This window comes from Drosophila mauritiana, chromosome 3L, assembly GCF_004382145.1.
Source record: "Drosophila mauritiana strain mau12 chromosome 3L, ASM438214v1, whole genome shotgun sequence".
In the NCBI taxonomy this organism is placed as follows: domain Eukaryota; kingdom Metazoa; phylum Arthropoda; class Insecta; order Diptera; family Drosophilidae; genus Drosophila; species Drosophila mauritiana.
This window is the reverse complement of record NC_046669.1, coordinates 2,998,756-3,016,786: the sequence shown is the minus strand read 5'-3', so window position 1 is coordinate 3,016,786 and position 18,031 is coordinate 2,998,756. Positions and strand designations below refer to the sequence as shown.

The following is an 18,031-nucleotide window of genomic DNA, read 5'->3' as shown; positions in this document are numbered from 1 at the left end:
GTTTGTCTTTATGCTAATCAAACATGTTTGTTTACAAAATCCCAATCGGATAACAAATGGTGGCTACAGACCGCCCTCAGTGGGTGGTTGGGGGAGTCAACTAGTTTTACACGGCTTAGTTATCGAACAAACGGTGCTAGCCTATTTTAGTATTTCAATGCTTTTGATATTAATTTTTCAAATAAATAAAGATTTTAAAGCGCCCTAATCCTCTTTAAATTAGTTTATTTTATTTTTTAGAGATATTACTCAATGTGTAGGGAAAATAGTAGACCGATTATAATGCTAATTATACTTCTATGTGAGCAGAACTATGTATATGAGCATAGGCATACTTATACTTTATTTTACTTTCTAAATAGTTACAAATTCCAGTAAAGTCTTTATAATACGCAATTTTCTGTAATAAAATGGCACAATAAATGAAGCAGCTTTAAAATAAATTAGCAAAGAAACTGAAGTTGCCTAAATCTGGGATTGATTCAGTGACGTTACAAGTACCCAAATCAAACCGGTTGAATGTGGTTCGGTTGAACGCGAATTGAAAGGCAATCGATGGCCGTCGGATATGGTCTAGTCCACCAAATCCACTGTTAACCCTCTGTTGCCAACTAACAGTGGTGAACGAAAGAGCCGAGCAAAGGCAACGCAGCAAATTTAATTTTCCATGCAGCTCACAGCGCGGGCTGCAAACCGAAAACTGTTTTTATGCTGTCGGTGCTGCCGCTGCTGCTGCTCCATTGCTTTGTTGTTGGACTGCGCGTATATGGCGTCGTACGTGGCGGACCTGAACTGAAGCTCGGCCGTTGTCAAACACAAAACACCAAACACCAAAGCAACAAAAACCGAAACCCTGCTCAATCCGGGGGCCAAACTAAGCTCAGCTATACTCTCCGCTGCTACATTCAATGCACTGAGGCAAAAACCACTAACTTTTACAAAAATCTCGTTTAATGTATTAGGAAATATTTGTAGATATTGGATTATATTTATGTTTTGGATTAATTGTACTACTGCAAATAAAAGTGTTATCTAAGGTGCATCTAAGAAAAATAATTTAGTTTGGCCTTTCAGCTGGAAGGCGCTCCTTCTTACCACAACCCTTTGAAGGGTATTACAAAGAGTTTGAAAACACCAATGTTTTCTCGCAGTGTGTACGCCGACGTCGCTGCCTTGGCCGTTGTTGTCGTCGCCTTGTCTTGGCAGCTGGCGGCGGCAGCGCTCGAATCAGTTTCAGTTTTTCAGTCCAACGTGCGAGTTCGAAGCGACAAGCGGTCCACTTCGCCTTTCTGGGGGCCAGGATTTTTGAAAGTGACTAGTGACTAGTGGCAGAATATGTGCGGTTAGCCACGACAGTTTGCAGTGTCTCGAAAGCCCCAACACACCTAAAAACGCAATCCAATCGAATCCGAATCGAGTCCAGATCAATCCAATCTAATAACGACTGCCCGCTCAAGGAGAATCGATTTTGTAGCTTGTGGATACGCGGCGCGGAGTCGAGCTTTAAAAATGGTGAGTGCAAATGTGTGTCAGAGGCATGGAGCTATGGAAATTATCATATCCACGACAGACCCCAATACAACCCCCTTGGGTTGCCAGAACAAAAAGCATGCCAAAGAATATTGAAAGTCCGTTGACGCAACGGAAAAACGAATGTTAAACAGCAGAAACTCCATGGCAGTTGGAGAACGTAAACTAAGAATGCACAGCGAAAAATCATATCTTAGGCAAGACAATGCAGCATAAAAAACGTAAAACAATCAAAGAAATATTATAGACAATTCAAAGTTGTTTTAGAAAACACTTGTCTTTGAGTTGATTGTTATTCTTGTTATGCTAATTGTTAAGTTTGCTTTACTTAACTAGCTAACACGTTCTCCGCACAGCTAGGAAATCGTTCAAAATTCTTTTCCTGTGTAAGACCTCAACGCAGAATGGCTGAGTGTGAGAAAAAGCAACAGCAACAACGGCAACGGGTTCTGTACCGCTACTGACCGACCGAAGTTGAAGGCGAACTTGTCAAAGACAATGAATAAAATGAGCGCTGAGGGGCTAAACAACAAAAAAAAGAGTGTAAAGTGGGGGGCTAGAAGTTGGTGGGGTTTTCAGTTTCGCTTTCGTAGCTGAAAGCCCGTCCGGGGAAAAGGGGAAAATGTCCGTAGTCGCAGTCTTCAATTGGCCAATTGGCAACGGCTTTTACTTCCTCGGCCGTTTGAGGCGAAAAGCGAAAAACGAAAAGCCAGCCAGCTAGCCGAAAGATTTCCATTATAGCCGCAGCAGGCGGCACGCCTCAATTTGCCAGCAAAATCGGCGGTATAGGCAGCAAGTAAAAGTTGCACAGGCGCACAACAATAGCAAAAACAATAACTAGTTTTGTTTTACAACAATTAATATTTGCAAAGGAAAAAAGAAAAAGAAAAAATACCTATAACTCGCCGCTGTCGATTGGCAAATAGTTGGCAAAGCAAAGAAACATAAAAAAAACTGGTCTCGAAAAAGGAAAACTGCAAAAATTTGGTTCGAAACGGAGTCTCGAAAACAGTGGAAAAGCAAAAGGCAATCGGAGAGTCCAAATCAAATGCGAACTCTGCTGGCTTTATAAATTAAACATTTTATTTTATGGTCTTTCGCTAGCCGCACAATGCAACCGATCGGACGTACGAGCTCCATTATATTTCTGTGAACGAGCGTATAATGTGGAGCAGTTCGAAATATAAGCATTTCGAAAATGAAAACGAAAAACAATAAGAAATGCTAATTGCCCAAGTTTTCATTGTCTCTGTGATAGGATTTTGCATTAGTTATGGCACTGAAAATATACATTTTATGTGCTAATAAAAGTTTCCCAATTTCCAACGGTCTCCCAAAGTAACTAGCTTCTTAAGACAATTTTAGCCGCTTAGTTCGAGCTTTTTTCCTAATTATAATTATCATTTATGGCAATATTCATCAAGGGTTTCCCTTTTTATAATTACCAAAACATTTATGTAATGTGGAGCAGGTCAAAACTAAATCGCTTTGAAGAAAGAAACTCAAAAATGTTAATTGCCAGCCGGGCCAAAGTTTTCATTGCCTCTGTGCACTTTCGCGGCATTTTGGCGTTAGTTAATAACTCTCTTTAGTGCCGCCCCTTTTCTTGTTGCCACGCCCACCGACTTGACACGCGCTATTGACAGCAGTGACTGACATGTGCAGTAAGTTGGAAATGTATCTGCAAACTCCCGTCGTATCTGTATCTGTTCGTGTATCTACGAGTGTATCTGAAACTCTCACTTTCGTTTGAAATGCCACTGCCGGCGCTGACAATTGAATGAAAACACTTGCAGAGAATTTTGTTTGCAAAACAAACCATTGAAATGGCAAGACGGCGAGCTTACCCATGTTTACATTCGAAAAACCCCAAAGAAAAGTAAATACGAAACGAAAGAAAAAATCAGAGCTTAGTGGAAAAGGAGGGTGGGGGCAGACAATATAATTGCACAGCGACAGACTTTCTCCCTTACAGAAAACAAGCAACGCATTTTTCTCTACGCTCTTGTCGTATTATTTTTTTATTATTGTGACGGAAGTTGCTAATGCGGTACGACTGGGCGTATACGTAATGCGAGTGTCAGCCAACGATTACGAGGGTCCTGCCTTGCCAGATTTTGTAACCGATCGCGAAATTGGGGTGTAGAAAATAGAAGAAGATGCAAGTAGGGAAATTGGGTAACAACTATTAAATTAAGACACTCAGGAATGGTTTATCTTTTGATTTTTATTACCAAAAAAATAGCAAATTCATGTTTCCAAGACATATTCTCCTTCAAAGTTCTGACATTTTTTTAGCTGTCCCTGAAGCTGTGACTTTTGAAGCGATAACATCATTTTAATAGTAGTTTAAGCTTGACTTTACATAAATGAAAGACATTTAAATGTTTTATTGTTCGACTAGACAATGCAACTTAAGTTTCTATGAAGCAATCTGCGATATTTCTATGAAATGTGAATATAATGTGCCAGAAAATGCCAGGCACTCACAACTCAGCCACGACTCGTGGCCCAAACAGCGTCAAGTAGCTGGGGCATAATTGCAGGCCAGGCCAAGCATTCCGACTACGGCCAATAACATCTTGGCTTAAAGCGTGGCCAAAAGTGCCTGGCAACACGACGTTCTCGATTCTCCGCTGTCGGCTTCTTGGCAATCACTTTTTGCCCAGCCCTGACAGCCAGCTGCAACTGGGTTTTGTTTGGGTTTTGCATCGGGGGAGTGTGGGCTGAATGAAAAACTCTGTTCACTATACATATAAATAGAGAAAAACAGCTAAAGCGATGCAAATCGAGTTTGCAGCCTCGCTCACTTTTATGCTGATTTGTGTACACAGTTTGGCTGAAATCGAAACGCATCAAATGGTTATTGAACTCCTCGTTGAGACAGTCAGTCAGTGAGACAGATAGACAAACAGTCAACCAGCTGACGGCGATAGGAGTGAGAGTAATTCAACAAGTCATTGCACAGAAAAAAATATAAACTTAGTTGAATGGAAACTATTTGGCACACTATACCGACAGGATTTATATACTTAGCAAAGAAAAAAACAAACATTACTCAGTAATAAATCGAATTTGACATACAAAACGTGCTATGGCTTCCGCATTCCAGAACAAAAGAAAATTACTATCGGTTTTATCCGGCGAGCGGTGGCAAATCAAAAGACTGAGGCAACAAACTTGGTACTCAAGCAAGTTCAATTTGTATGGTCTTGCAAAATGACATAAACGCTTTGTACCTATTAATAATATATCGTTAATGATTCACTTTTTCTCCGTGCACGGTGGCAAATCAAAAGACTGTGGCAACGAACTCGGCACCCAGTGCAAGTTTCAGTTTTAGGGTCTAGCAGGAAGTGCGACATAAAGGCAGCGAGCTTTGTTTGTCCAACCGCGCGCTACGAGATCCATCTTAATTACCCCGCGCCCAATGCCAAACCGGCAGCCAAAGTCGCAGACAAACAAATGTTAATTATGCTTGGGCCAAATCCACATCCATATGCTTAGGGATCTGAGGTACACGCGTGTATATCAATCATTTGTCGGACGGCGAGGTGACAAACCGAAATAAAAGCCAAAGCAAACTGGTTCGCCACCGTCATTATATAAAGGCGGAGTATCTAAATTTATCAGCCGTATATCCACGGCGAAATCGGACAGCGACATAACCGAAATGTCAAATCACTATCGGTGGCGATAGACTGATCTGCGCCGATCGGTTGCACAACCCTGGTCACTCATAATTGAAACTAATTAGGCGAAAATTGTAATTTGTGGCCCTTCCGCTGGCCGAGGCAATTATTATTGTCGTCCAGCGAAGACGTCGCTGTGTCATTTGGCAATAAATTCATCCGTCATCTGGCCAGACGAGGCAATAAAGTGGCTTAAATTAAAAGCAAAACCGTTTTATGGTCTAGGCCATAAACACTGATCGAGGCATCAAACTGGCCCAGCCTCGAGGCAATCGGGCATCTTTTAATTTGAATATATTTGTTTATAAACTGTATAAGCCAAACGAGTTTGCAGTCGCATCTTCGCTGCTTAACCGAAAAGGTTAAAGTTGAGCACAATGCCACCTGCTTTTGGCCGCTGGAGATGCAAGCCTCGTATTAAGTTGCTAATAATACAAATTTCACCGCTGCTCGTTTCCCTATGATTTCTGGTTGTCTCTCTTTGGGACGCTTTGTTTATAAATAAAAGCGCATGTAGACTTACGTAAGGAGGCGGCTGCTGGCGCTTCTCCTCATGTTGCACTTGCTAATGGCGATGACATAATGTCCGCACAGTCAGTTCCTTATTGCCGCTGGGTTGGCTGAAAAAGCTGCAAACACTCCCCCAGAAAGTGCAAGTGAAAATATGATTTTTACCCAACATTCGAGAGACACCAAGTCGAGCATTTTCCACGCCGTTAGCTGCGGTTTCGCCAGAGTAAGCAGTGAAAAACCCAAGCCAGAAGGCTGACAAAAAGCCAGTGAAGTTGGCTCTAATGCGACACTGACAAATGGCAAATTCTTTACGAGGCCAGAAGCCAAAAAGCAAGACAAACAAACAAACGGACATAAATTTTATTGACATTATGAACAAGATCGCAGCGTGTAGGAAATGCTTGATCTGGCGGCACTGGAACGGAAGTGGTGCGCACTCAACTGTTGAAATCTGGCATTGCAGCCGCAAGAATAATGGTTATATGTTCTCGTTCGCTCTGTTGCCACTTCTGTTTTTGCTTAGGTTTTTTCTTTTTTATCTTTTTTCTGTTACTGATAGTGACTCAGCAGCAACGGCTCCAACAGCTGGCTGGCATTTCATTTGCCTCACGTTCGGGACATTAAAAAGTCAAACGAAAATGCAGTTCCATAACTCAGTGGGTGCGTCAAAAAATCCCAGCCATGTTGCTTAATCACCTAAAAGATGAAACTCTTAAGGGAATAGATTGATCTGAAGATGGCGTGGGTAAAACTTTTATAAGAAATTTTCAAACCATAATAGACTCGATCTACAATAAGGATACAACATGAATTTAAGAATACCTAATAAAATCCTAATCAACAAGAATGCGTAATTTAAACATCTTAATAAACATCAACTGGACATAAAGGCAGCTTCATTTTAAAATAACGGACTTTATAGTATTTTGGCCATTAATTGAAATTCCAAGGAATTCATTCCTTTTCCTCGTATATCCTCGCACATTTTCGCAGTGTAAGAAGCCCTAGAAGTCTGTAAATTTTAGCACACTTATCATAAAGCCGTTGGAGTCTGCTGCCTCAACTCGTTTTCCGAGACGTCAATGGCCGGTTCAGGGTTATGCTGCAACAGGAAGTAATTGCCCGACCAGGAGAACCGGCAGACCAGAAGATTGGCTGAGCACCACACCCAGAAATGGTTGCCCGCCCACCCTTTACCCGCAATTGGTAATTGGAGTCGCATATTCTCGCCCAGCGGCCCGGCCCAGCAAATTGCTTAAGCTCAGCCATTATTCTAATCGACCCGTGAACCAGTTTCGGCTTAATTACTAAAGTACGCTGACTCAGGCTCTCTTAATCTGCAATCGCCGTCGAAGCAGCCGTTTTTCTCTCTGGACTCGTTTGCGCAGCTTTTTGGTCAGATTGCGCAAGGTCGTCTGGTCAGGACAGGTGCTCACGACATGGCTTAATTGTGTGACGTATGCAACTGGTCTGAGACCGGGCCAGAAAACGAAATAGTTTGCCGCAAAATCAAAGCCAAAATATTGCCCAAGCAGTTATGACTTGTGGCTTAGAGTCCCCAATGAATGCGCATACCCACACAGTCGAAAGACGCGTGTCGCTGGTTTTCTTAAATTTTCACTGTACTTTTATATTTCTCTTCTTTATTTTTCGATGTTATTTTCGCTGCTTTGGCTGCGCTGCGTTGCGCCTCACCTTGAGCTTAATTTCGGTCAAGCAAAAAGGCGTTCAACATTTAATTAAATACAGCAGGCGCGACAGAGCCGCAAACAAACGGCCAGACAACATCGATTCGACAGCCGCTAAAGTGGTAAATGGTCGAAAGCCGAGACCGCATTTAAATAAATCGCACTTCAAACGAGCGCCAACTGCATTGCCATTTCCATTTTCATTTCCATTTCGATCGCCCCAAACGAAAGACTTAAGCGACGAACGCGACGCGACGCGCCGCAGCGCGAACGGCAGATGTTGCAGCCTCCGTGGCGCATGATTAATGCAGTATTTGCGCAATTTGTCTCGCCCGTTGAAGTTATTGAGCGGACACGGGCATTCGGCAAACGGCAACAAAAGCCACAAAATTTACGCAAATGAATTGCTATTTCAGCGCTTTCTTGCTTTCGTGCAAGTGAAATCCACAATCACCGAACAGATCATATTTTAGATACCCTGGAAGTAATTGAATGTTAGGTCTGCTCATACCAATAATATTGCTTTTACAAGACGAATAAGTATTAGAACAATTTATGTGTATTTTCATTTTCCATTGAAATTTATTGTTTTAGGCACATAAAATTCGAATAAAGCCTAACACCTCGGGGTGTTCAAAGTCTCGTATCCATAGCTTAATAGTTAAATGCAATTTTCTCTGATTTTCCATTTGGAAATGGTGTTTCTTTTTTTGCGCAAGACAATTGAACAAACCCAATCATGCTGCTGGAATGCAGTTGGCTTGTCTTTACCTATAACCACCCCCTCATCCACCAGTCCACCCCTCTCTCTTTCTATTATTTATTGACTTTTATTTGGTGCTGTCGTAACCGCAGACATAGAGCTTGGCGCGACTTGCGGGTAAACTCAAACGCACAAACTTGGGGCCAAAACTGAAAACGAAGACTTGGCGGCTCTTTAAAGCCGAGAAAGAAAAGCAAGTCCCGGTTACACAGAAATTATATTATTAGATTTAACTTTATGAATTGCATATATCTAATCCAAAGTGGTATTTATGATAAAACAAGTATCTTTCGAAGAACACAAAATATAGCATTAAGGTTGAAACTCCGAGAAAATTCTCGAGTCTAGGTAATTTTCCAAGCCTTTTTCAAGCAGACCGAGGAAATATCTTGAAGTTTCTGCGCTATTCAAAGCAAATTTGATCTGGAAATTAAGGCTGCTCATTATGAGGCTAAAACACCCAGTTTTGACCAGTGCCGAGTTCCAGCGACTTGGCTGTGCTCCAGCGAGCCGTTAGTCAACATGGACACCAGCTAATGATACCGACACACAGACACACAACCAAGCCAAACACAATGGACATTTGTAGAAAAGTTTGCAATTCGACTTGGACAATCGCCTGAAATGGTATTATGCCAGTCAAACATACAACACATTTTACGCAAGAATGCAATTGAAAGATGATTTGCTGAGTTCGACGGGTCGGGGAGACTTTCGGTTCTGGTGATTTTCGCTTTCGCACAAGGAAAATGAAAGGCATTTGAGAGGCCAGGTTTCTCTTTACGGTCATTCCGTTTATTTCCGCGCCCAGTTTCAGAGTTCCAGCGCCAAAGATGCAAAGATCCAAAGCGAGAGCAAACCAGTTGGTCCAGACCAGTTCGGTCCCACAACTGACTAACTGACTAACTGGCCACACGCAATAAGGAACCTTTTGGGTTATTTTGCTTCAAGACTAAATAATTTATGCACCGTTTACGGACTGCTAAAAAATTTAAATAAATAGCCGAAAATAAGCCGAAACCAGTTTCACTTTTACGGCTCAACTGCGTCCCATCTCGATTGGGAGATCCGAGGAGATTAATGGGCGGACTAATGGCGGGGGATGTTCATTAATAAGGCAACCTTCTCGGCGAGTTAGTAACACGACCTTGGGCATTGCTCGCCAGAACATCCACCGCTTTCTAACTGTAAGCCCCAACCGTTAGCAATCGACTCACGGTTGTGCCAATTCGGGCCATTTCTCCATTTCTCAACTTCTCCACCTCCATTACGGCTAACTGTTTGTGGCCCACTGGCGATTTGCATAACCCGGCGTTGTGTAAGGTGTTCTTAATGGAGATGTTCCCTGAATACCTAAACAGGCAATGGGTAATGGCCTAAAGAACCCCGTAAATGGAAAAGCGTTAAATGTGTTTACCTACGGTTAGAGTCGAATATATTTGCAAAAAGATAAACATAGCCTACAGAAGGGTCACAGTTATGTTTACAGTCATTAAATTTATAATTCTGTAAACTCTTCTTCCATTCACAAATCAAAATATTTTGTTTCAGCATTATCTGAGCTGTCAAAAAAACACCTCTCAGCTAAATTCCAATAAATAAAGTAATCAGGTGTCCCAGAAAATGAAGTGCCTTGCCTGAATTCACCTTTTTCCCATCACTACAGTGAACCTTTGTGAATGGGTAATGGCTTCGGTTGGAGGTCGGACTTACTTTCAAAGTCGAGAGACTCTTCAAAACGGCTAATAAGTCTGCCAAGTGCAGCTGAAGATGTCAGACAAGTTTTAACAGCTTTATGAGACAAACTGTCTCATCTGAACAATGGGCAGTCGCTTTAAATAATTATGAGCTTCGGGTTAATTGTTAATTAGTCGGCCGGGCAATCGGGCTGAAACTTTGGGAGCATTGTTTATTTCTCATAGCAGGTCGGTCTGCTGATAAAAGTAGGTCAATGTCAAGACGTGTTCGTCCGCTTATGACTGGTGGGCGCCAAAGGGCCATCCGACTGACCTCTGTCTGTCACCTGACGACCTTCTCTCTGGCCCAATTGGGGAGGCAACAAGTGCCACGTAATTTGTTGAAAGTCGACGTGCCCCCCACATAAATCACAGATTATTAATCGTACATCAAAGCATAAACCCGTGATTAATTGCCCTTGTTTTTGTTTCTCCTCCACAGTTTCCACCGCGGTTGCTGCGAATCGCATTTGTGATATGCCTACTGATTGTCTTGCTCTCGCCCTCCGCAGACAGTGCACAGAGTAAGTAAAAAATGTAAAAAGAAATTAAACATGAACAAGTAATTGGGTATAAAGAAAAAAAGCAAAAACAAGGGGACACCCGGGTTTGAACCGGGGACCTCTCGATCTGCAGTCGAATGCTCTACCACTGAGCTATATCCCCTCTTATATAAAGAACGGGAATTTACCGAACAAGTCAAAACAACAGCCCCCATATCTCGATGTGTGGGCGTAACTTTATACTATTTTTAGTTTCTTATTACGGGTCTAGCCGGAAATTGATAAGCAATTATTCTTTCATTTCTATTGTTGTTACTGCTTTGCTGCGATTGCGTTTATCTGCATCACTATCACATAACACATAAATAATTGTTGTTTAACCCAAAAATTTCATTAGGAGAAAGGCAGAAGGGCGTGGTAGCCAAACCCATTAACTCAACATTAAATCTTAATTATGGCAGATAATTAAAACGTATTGGAAAAGAAATCAAATGGCTTGAAAAAGCGGTAGCCAACATCTTGCAGTTAATTATCTAGTTTTATGTTCAAAAAGCTAATTTGTAAAATGGTGCAATGTTAGCAAATAAATGTATCATTAATAAAACAGGTCATTATTATGCCCACATTACTTTAAAAATTAATTAAAATATTTCGATCCTCAAATTGTGCCACCAATTTGGTCGCCCTCAATCACACAGCCCGGCTAGCTCAGTCGGTAGAGCATGAGACTCTTAATCTCAGGGTCGTGGGTTCGAGCCCCACGTTGGGCGATTTATTTTTTAGTTCCCTTATTGGATTTATGATTGTTTAACACTTGTTAAAAAAGTATGTTAAATATTTTCATGTTGTTATATATAAAAGGTCAAACAGCAACATATGAAATATGAAGGATTTATTTATTTACATTTATTATTAACATGGGCGAAATATATATATATTGTAAAGGATAAAATAATTACCAAAAAAGCAATGCGCCCAACGTGGGGCTCGAACCCACGACCCTGAGATTAAGAGTCTCATGCTCTACCGACTGAGCTAGCCGGGCTATGTCAGGCGAGCGTCTAAACTCAACAAAAATAATCGAGAACTCGCACTAAAATTATTTCAAGTCAAATAGTTATATTTTTATAAATTGCACTACAATTATTTCAAGTCAACTAGTTATATTTTTAGCCAAAAAGGAATTTTAAAAACTATATAAACTATATAGGAAAATTCACATAAGGTTATAAGAAATAAGAAAATTAGCAAAAAACAAGGGGACACCCGGGTTTGAACCGGGGACCTCTCGATCTGCAGTCGAATGCTCTACCACTGAGCTATATCCCCACGTTGCCATCTTGTGACTAAAGTAACAACTTACCACAAGAGTGGTTGTGCGGTTCCAACCAAACATGTTCGATAGCAGCATCCAAGAATTTAACCCTCCGCTGGGCATAAAAATGTGCTCCAATTATACAACCCTTATCTTGAAAATAAAATAGGTAATTTGGTTTGCTGACATTAAAATATCATGAAAAATAACATTCGGTCTTGTAGCGGAGCTAAGAAAAACAAGTTATAATAGCCAAATAGAAATATATTTTAGTACAGGTATTTAGGCAAGAAGAATTTGAGTCAAAAGATGTTACATTAAAAAGGGCACAATTAATTCAGTTACATAAAATAACATGAACATAAAAGAAATCATAAGTACTGTATTTGAAATGTAGCAAAAGTTAGACCATAATATTAGGCAGATGGGAAAAAAGTTTACCTAGGGGACACCCGGGTTTGAACCGGGGACCTCTCGATCTGCAGTCGAATGCTCTACCACTGAGCTATATCCCCAAGAGTGGCTGCGAGCTCCAACAAAGGCCCCATGAGCTAATTATTTTTGTTACTGCTTAAAATAAAAACATTAGGAAGATCCAGATATGAACAAGACCGCTAATAGAAAAACCAATGATAAGGACTGATCAGAAAAAAATATACTTTATATTTGAACTGGGGAGCAGCAAAAAGGTTTACCAAGGGGACACCCGGGTTTGAACCGGGGACCTCTCGATCTGCAGTCGAATGCTCTACCACTGAGCTATATCCCCAGTTGGAGTTCGCGCGACCAAGCGGCAACTAATTCCTCGCTAGCTAATAATATCCGAAGGCGAAGGCGTACCTCGTACTGCAGCAACCTCTCCTTTTCCAACCATATTTAATATGGTTGTATTGTGTGTGGGCTTGCGCAGTGGAAAAATGCAAAAGATACGGCAATTAAATGAAATATTTAAACAGGTTTAGCAATAATTTCGCATTGTTATTTCTGCTGCAGCAACACCACTTCATTTAGCGAAATTAAACTGACAAATACAACAGAAACCGGGTCCGACAAGCCAGTGTCTCAATTTAGCCATTCCATTTATAATTATAAATGTATGGTTATCTGTAAAGGCTCAAGAGTAATCTACGTTCGATATCTTAATTATTAAGACAGAATTAAGTAAATCCCAACGTCACGACTTTCGATGGATTCACGCTGAAGAGACATTAATTTGAAATTATCGGCACTCGTCGATCGCAAGTGGTTGACAATCCATCGCAATTGCCATTGCGATTGCGATTGAGATCGAGATTGCGGCAACCCGTCATTACCATTGCCACATTGTCGGCTGATGGGGAGCTCACTCGGATGACAGGTGTCAGCTACCGTACCTGTACAGTGAAGCCGCTTCCATCTCGAATTGTGCAATTGGGGCAAGGTCAACTTGATCACGTGGTGGGTTAAATGTGGGCGGACCTCTCATTCAGATGGGAGGCTGTTGAACAATAAATGGCTTACAACTGACATAGGAATGAATATGATTTTTTTTTAACCTATTACATATTATGTATGAGGAATTTAATAACTTGCAAAGTAAGAAGAAGTAAACTAAGCACCTAACAATATCATATGAATATGATTAATATTGCATATTTAATTAATCTCCAGCCAAGACACGTCGACGACTGCGGCGTCCCACAACATCGGTCAGCTCCTCGAGGAGCAACCTCATCGAGTCTAAGAAGTCCACTGAGGCTCCAGAGGCTGAGAAGCGTATTGACCAGATCACCTCCGCCACCACCACAAGTGCTCGTCGTACACGCCTTCGTTCCAAGGCGAAATTGGGAGCAGCTGCAGCTGGAGGAGCAGCCGTAGCAGCTGGAGGAACTGCTCTGGTGGCCAGTGGATCATCACTAAAGGGCAAGAAGACTAAGGTGGACGATGGAACGCCGAAGATTGTGTGCTACTACACCAACTGGTCGCAGTACCGTGTCAAGATTGGCAAGTTCGTTCCGGAGGACATTCCAGCCGATCTCTGCACCCACATTATCTTCGCTTTTGGATGGCTGAAGAAGAACAAGTTGAGTTCTTATGAGTCCAACGATGAGACCAAGGATAATGTCCCCGGACTGTACGAACGTATGATGACCCTCAAAAAGGCCAATCCTAAACTAAAGGTCGGTGTTATTAAAATCAAAAAAAATCGAAAGGTTACCTAACCCATCCACTTCCTCTCTAGATTCTTCTGGCTCTTGGAGGTTGGTCCTTTGGCACCCAGAAATTCAAGGACATGTCCTCCACCCGATACACCCGCCAGACCTTTGTCTACTCGGCCATTCCTTTCCTGCGCAAGCGCGGCTTCGATGGTTTGGATATGGATTGGGAATACCCCAAGGGTTCCGATGACAAGAAGAACTTTGTTCTGCTGCTGAAGGAACTGCGCGAAGCCTTTGAAGCTGAGGCCCAGGAACTGAAGAAGCCCCGTCTCCTGCTTTCCGCCGCTGTGCCAGTGGGTCCCGACAATATCCGTGGTGGATATGATGTGCCTGCCATCGCCAGTTATCTGGATTTCATCAATCTGATGGCCTACGATTTCCACGGAAAGTGGGAACGCGAGACTGGACACAATGCCCCACTTTATGCTCCCTCCACCGATTCCGAGTGGCGCAAACAACTGTCCGTTGACAATGCCGCCAGCTTGTGGGTTAAGATGGGCGCTCCCAAGGAGAAGCTGGTCATTGGAATGCCGACCTATGGACGCTCCTTCACCTTGGCTAATCCGGATAAGCATGGTCCCAATGCCCCCGCATCGGGGGGTGGACGCGAAGGTGTCTACACCAAGGAGGGTGGATTCTTGGCCTACTACGAGATCTGTGAAATGCTGTTGAATGGCGCTGTTTATGTCTGGGATGACGAGATGAAGGTTCCCTATCTTGTTGATGGAGACCAGTGGGTTGGCTTCGATGATGAGCGCGCCATTAGGAACAAGATGCACTGGATCAAATCGAATGGCTTTGGTGGTGCCATGGTCTGGACCATCGACATGGACGACTTCAAGGGAGAGGTGTGCGGTGGCAATGTCAAGTATCCCCTGATCGGAGCTATGCGGGAGGAACTCCTGGGCATTTCCCGAGGAAAGGAGGCCAAGGATGTTAACTGGACCGCCGTTGCGGCCACATTTGAGGATATCGAAGAGGTTGGTTTACCAGCTATGACAGTTCAAACTGTTTCTTATCACTCACGTTGCTTCTTACAGAAACCAGAACCCATTAAGATATCTGTGGATGAGGTTCTCAACAAGGTGCGAAAGCCACATGTCCAAAAGAAGCAGCGCATCAAGTCTGGAGCAAATGCTGTAGCCTCCAACAGTGAGTAGTATATAAATGCCGACGTGCAAGGTTCAATCTATAAATTTATCCCCGAATTGCTTCAGCTCGTCCTGCCCAGGTGTTCTGTTACCTGACCAGCTGGTCAGCCAAACGACCTGGAGCCGGTAAATTCCAGCCGGAGAACATCGATCCCAAGCTGTGCACCCACATCGTGTATGCCTTCGCCACTCTTCAGGACTACAAGCTAACAGAGGCAACCGATGATGATCCCGAGAATTATGAGAGTGTAATTGCCCTGCGTGACAACAATCCCGATCTGCAGATCCTTCTGGCCATCGGTGGATGGGCCTTTGGTTCCACTCCCTTCAAAGAGCTCACCTCGAATGTGTTCCGTATGAATCAGTTCGTTTACGAGGCCATCGACTTCTTGCGCGACTATAAGTTCAATGGCTTGGATGTGGATTGGGAGTATCCCCGTGGTGCCGAAGATCGTGTGGCCTACGTCAGTCTGCTAAAGGAATTGCGAGTGGCTTTTGAAGGTGAGGCCAAGTCCTCTGGACTGCCACGCCTACTGCTCACTGCCGCTGTGCCCGCCTCCTTCGAGGCCATCGCCGCTGGCTACGATGTTCCTGAGATCTCGAAGTACCTGGACTTCATCAACGTAATGACCTATGACTTCCATGGTCAGTGGGAACGCACAGTGGGACACAATTCGCCTCTATTTGCTTTGGAATCGGCCACCGGGTACCAGAAGAAACTGACCGTTGATTACAGCGCGAGGGAGTGGGTGAAACAGGGTGCTCCCAAGGAAAAGCTACTTATCGGCATGCCCACCTATGGGCGCAGTTTCGAGCTGGTCAATGACACCCAATTCGATATTGGATCCCCCTCGTCCGGCGGTGGCAAGGCGGGCAAGTTCACCAACGAGGCCGGCTTCCTCAGTTACTACGAGGTCTGCTCCTTCCTGGCGGCAGACAACACCACCCTTGTTTGGGACTCGGAGCAGCAAGTGCCCTTCGCTTACCGCGGCAACCAGTGGGTGGGCTTTGATGATGAGCGTTCTCTCAAGACCAAGGTGAGTTGGGACAACTACTCAATAAGTTGTGAATAACGCGTTACTTATACAACTCGTTCTTCATCAACAGACGGAATGGCTGAAGGAGCAAGGCTTCGGAGGCATCATGGTGTGGTCCATCGATATGGACGACTTCTCCGGTCGCTGCGGCAGTGGTAAGTACCCGCTTCTGACTGCCTTGAACGACGAGCTGAAGGACTACAAGGTGGAGTTGGAATACGATGGTCCCTATGAATCCCATGGCCCACGAGGAGCCTATACCACCAAAGATCGTAAGTTGCTAGAGCGGCTTAGCCATGGAACTTTGAATATATACCCTCCATTCCGATCAGCTCATGACGTGACCTGCGCCGAAGAGGACGGACACATCAGTTACCACAAGGATTGGGCCGACTGCACCCACTACTACATGTGCGAGGGCGAGCGGAAACACCACATGCCCTGTCCCGCCAACCTGGTCTTCAATCCGCAGGAGAACGTCTGCGACTGGCCCGAGAACGTCGAGGGATGCCACACGCCCACGGAGGCGCCAGCCTAAGACCTCCATTTTCGGATGGACTTGTTAATATTATGGAATCGATGCCCTAGATTTAGTTGTAATGCGAAACTGCCACGAAACTCTTTTGCTGCCGCCGCCCCATTCCCTAACTAACTACGAAAAATACTCGACAACTTGCTAAATTTCGGCTGAATTTTTTTACACTAAATATAGGTCTAGCTAGTGCTGTAAGTAGTTTTTATGTCTTAGTTACCAATTCGCACCCACAACAAAGATGAGAATGATGAACCCAAAAATCCTGAACTACAACTTTCTGAGAGGCGCACACTAACTTTCGCATTTCCGTATGACTCGTAACAAAAAGGTTTATATGGAAGATGCCCGAAACTTCCGTATAGCAAACTGTGATAATCATAAGAGACCAACCAACAAGAAATCGGCCTAAGAAGTCACTATCAATCGAAATTTGAACGAATTTGAAAATCAAGCGAAACAGTTATACCCTTCAAAACAGAGCTTCCCGATGCTTTTGCCTCAGCTCCTTCCATGTCATTCCCAATCTAAATAATACAAACAGGCACAAAGAAAATTGTACATTTTCAACTTTAACAATAAATTTGTATTATAGAGTTGTAATTACGTAGTTAAAATAAAAACAAACGTTAAAAACATACAAGCAGTAGTTTTAATACGTTCCTTTACATATAAAGAATACAAGAATTCCTAAATTTACTTTACATTTATTTTTGATGGCCCCAGTCTTGCGACAGGGCACTACTAAAAATTATTTTAGACTCATTAGAGTGTTCCTCTCCACGGAAATCTTTAGTAAAAGGCGAAAGATTTATTCGACAATTGAAGAGAAACCAGAGTGCCTCACCACAATTTTTATCAGCTACTCTATGCAGTGACTGCTTTAACACGTTGGGAATTATACGCACACCCGCTCGGTCACTTCGCGCTAAAAACTGTTGCTCTCTTTTCGGCTGAAACAGAACTCACCCTTGATAAGGAATTTTGTGAGCGCGCTGTTTAAAATCCGCCCTGTGGTGATATGAATTTTCCGATGGTTCGCTCTTCTCTCCATGCGCCTGCGCATAATTTTGTTAATTTTATTGTTTATAGATGTTACTCTTATATTCCATTTCTCATCCAGTCGATGATCACAAATAAGAGTTTGATGATAGGGACAGCTGTGCTTTCGAACAATAATAAAACACAGTGTATTTAAAAATTTTATTATTTTTTTATTGGTTTTCTCAAAAAGTTTTATACATTTTGTTTTTCGTTTCAATTAAATAATTAGTCTTACGTTGATGTACACAATAATTTAAAAAATAAAGTACGCCGTAATCTTGACAAACGGAAAGAGAGATAAAAAAGTACAAAAGTGTACACAATCAAGA

At 42.9% G+C, this 18,031-nt stretch overlaps 1 protein-coding gene and 7 non-coding genes across 9 annotated transcripts; 2 read left to right on the top strand and 6 right to left on the bottom strand.

The window, feature by feature from the left end:
• Positions 1-1,230: 1,230 nt before the first annotated feature.
• Positions 1,231-17,294, top strand: LOC117140370 (probable chitinase 10). Of its 2 annotated transcripts, XM_033303233.1 has the most exons (8): positions 1,231-1,512; positions 10,365-10,446; positions 13,391-13,899; positions 13,962-14,918; positions 14,979-15,090; positions 15,156-16,126; positions 16,197-16,398; positions 16,459-17,209. In XM_033303233.1, exons 1-8 carry the CDS (start codon positions 1,510-1,512, stop codon positions 16,662-16,664), a joined length of 3,042 nt encoding a protein of 1,013 aa, XP_033159124.1. In that variant the 5' UTR covers positions 1,231-1,509; the 3' UTR covers positions 16,665-17,209. The 2 variants fall into 2 exon arrangements, with proteins under 2 accessions (XP_033159124.1, XP_033159126.1); XM_033303235.1 differs by having other exon boundaries at positions 1,392-1,512; positions 13,962-15,090; positions 16,459-17,294.
• On the bottom strand, positions 10,517-10,588 carry Trnac-gca. The gene has a single exon. It is a non-coding gene; the product is annotated as a tRNA-Cys (tRNA).
• Positions 11,123-11,195, top strand: Trnak-cuu. Its single transcript has one exon. It is a non-coding gene; the product is annotated as a tRNA-Lys (tRNA).
• Positions 11,398-11,470, bottom strand: Trnak-cuu. Its single transcript has one exon. It is a non-coding gene; the product is annotated as a tRNA-Lys (tRNA).
• On the bottom strand, positions 11,683-11,754 carry Trnac-gca. The gene has a single exon. It is a non-coding gene; the product is annotated as a tRNA-Cys (tRNA).
• On the bottom strand, positions 12,184-12,255 carry Trnac-gca. Its single transcript has one exon. It is a non-coding gene; the product is annotated as a tRNA-Cys (tRNA).
• On the bottom strand, positions 12,438-12,509 carry Trnac-gca. The gene has a single exon. It is a non-coding gene; the product is annotated as a tRNA-Cys (tRNA).
• Positions 17,295-17,378: 84 nt separating the features above from the next.
• On the bottom strand, positions 17,379-17,500 carry LOC117142142. The gene has a single exon (XR_004459535.1). It is a non-coding gene; the product is annotated as a U5 spliceosomal RNA (small nuclear RNA).
• Positions 17,501-18,031: the final 531 nt, after the last annotated feature.

Excerpts from the sequence above, each read along its gene's own strand:
- LOC117140370 (XM_033303235.1), top strand. Across the intron at positions 15,091-15,155 it reads AAATGCTGTAGCCTCCAACA|CTCGTCCTGCCCAGGTGTTC; the intron begins GTGAGTAGTATA and ends GAATTGCTTCAG. Across the intron at positions 16,399-16,458 it reads AGCCTATACCACCAAAGATC|CTCATGACGTGACCTGCGCC; the intron begins GTAAGTTGCTAG and ends CATTCCGATCAG.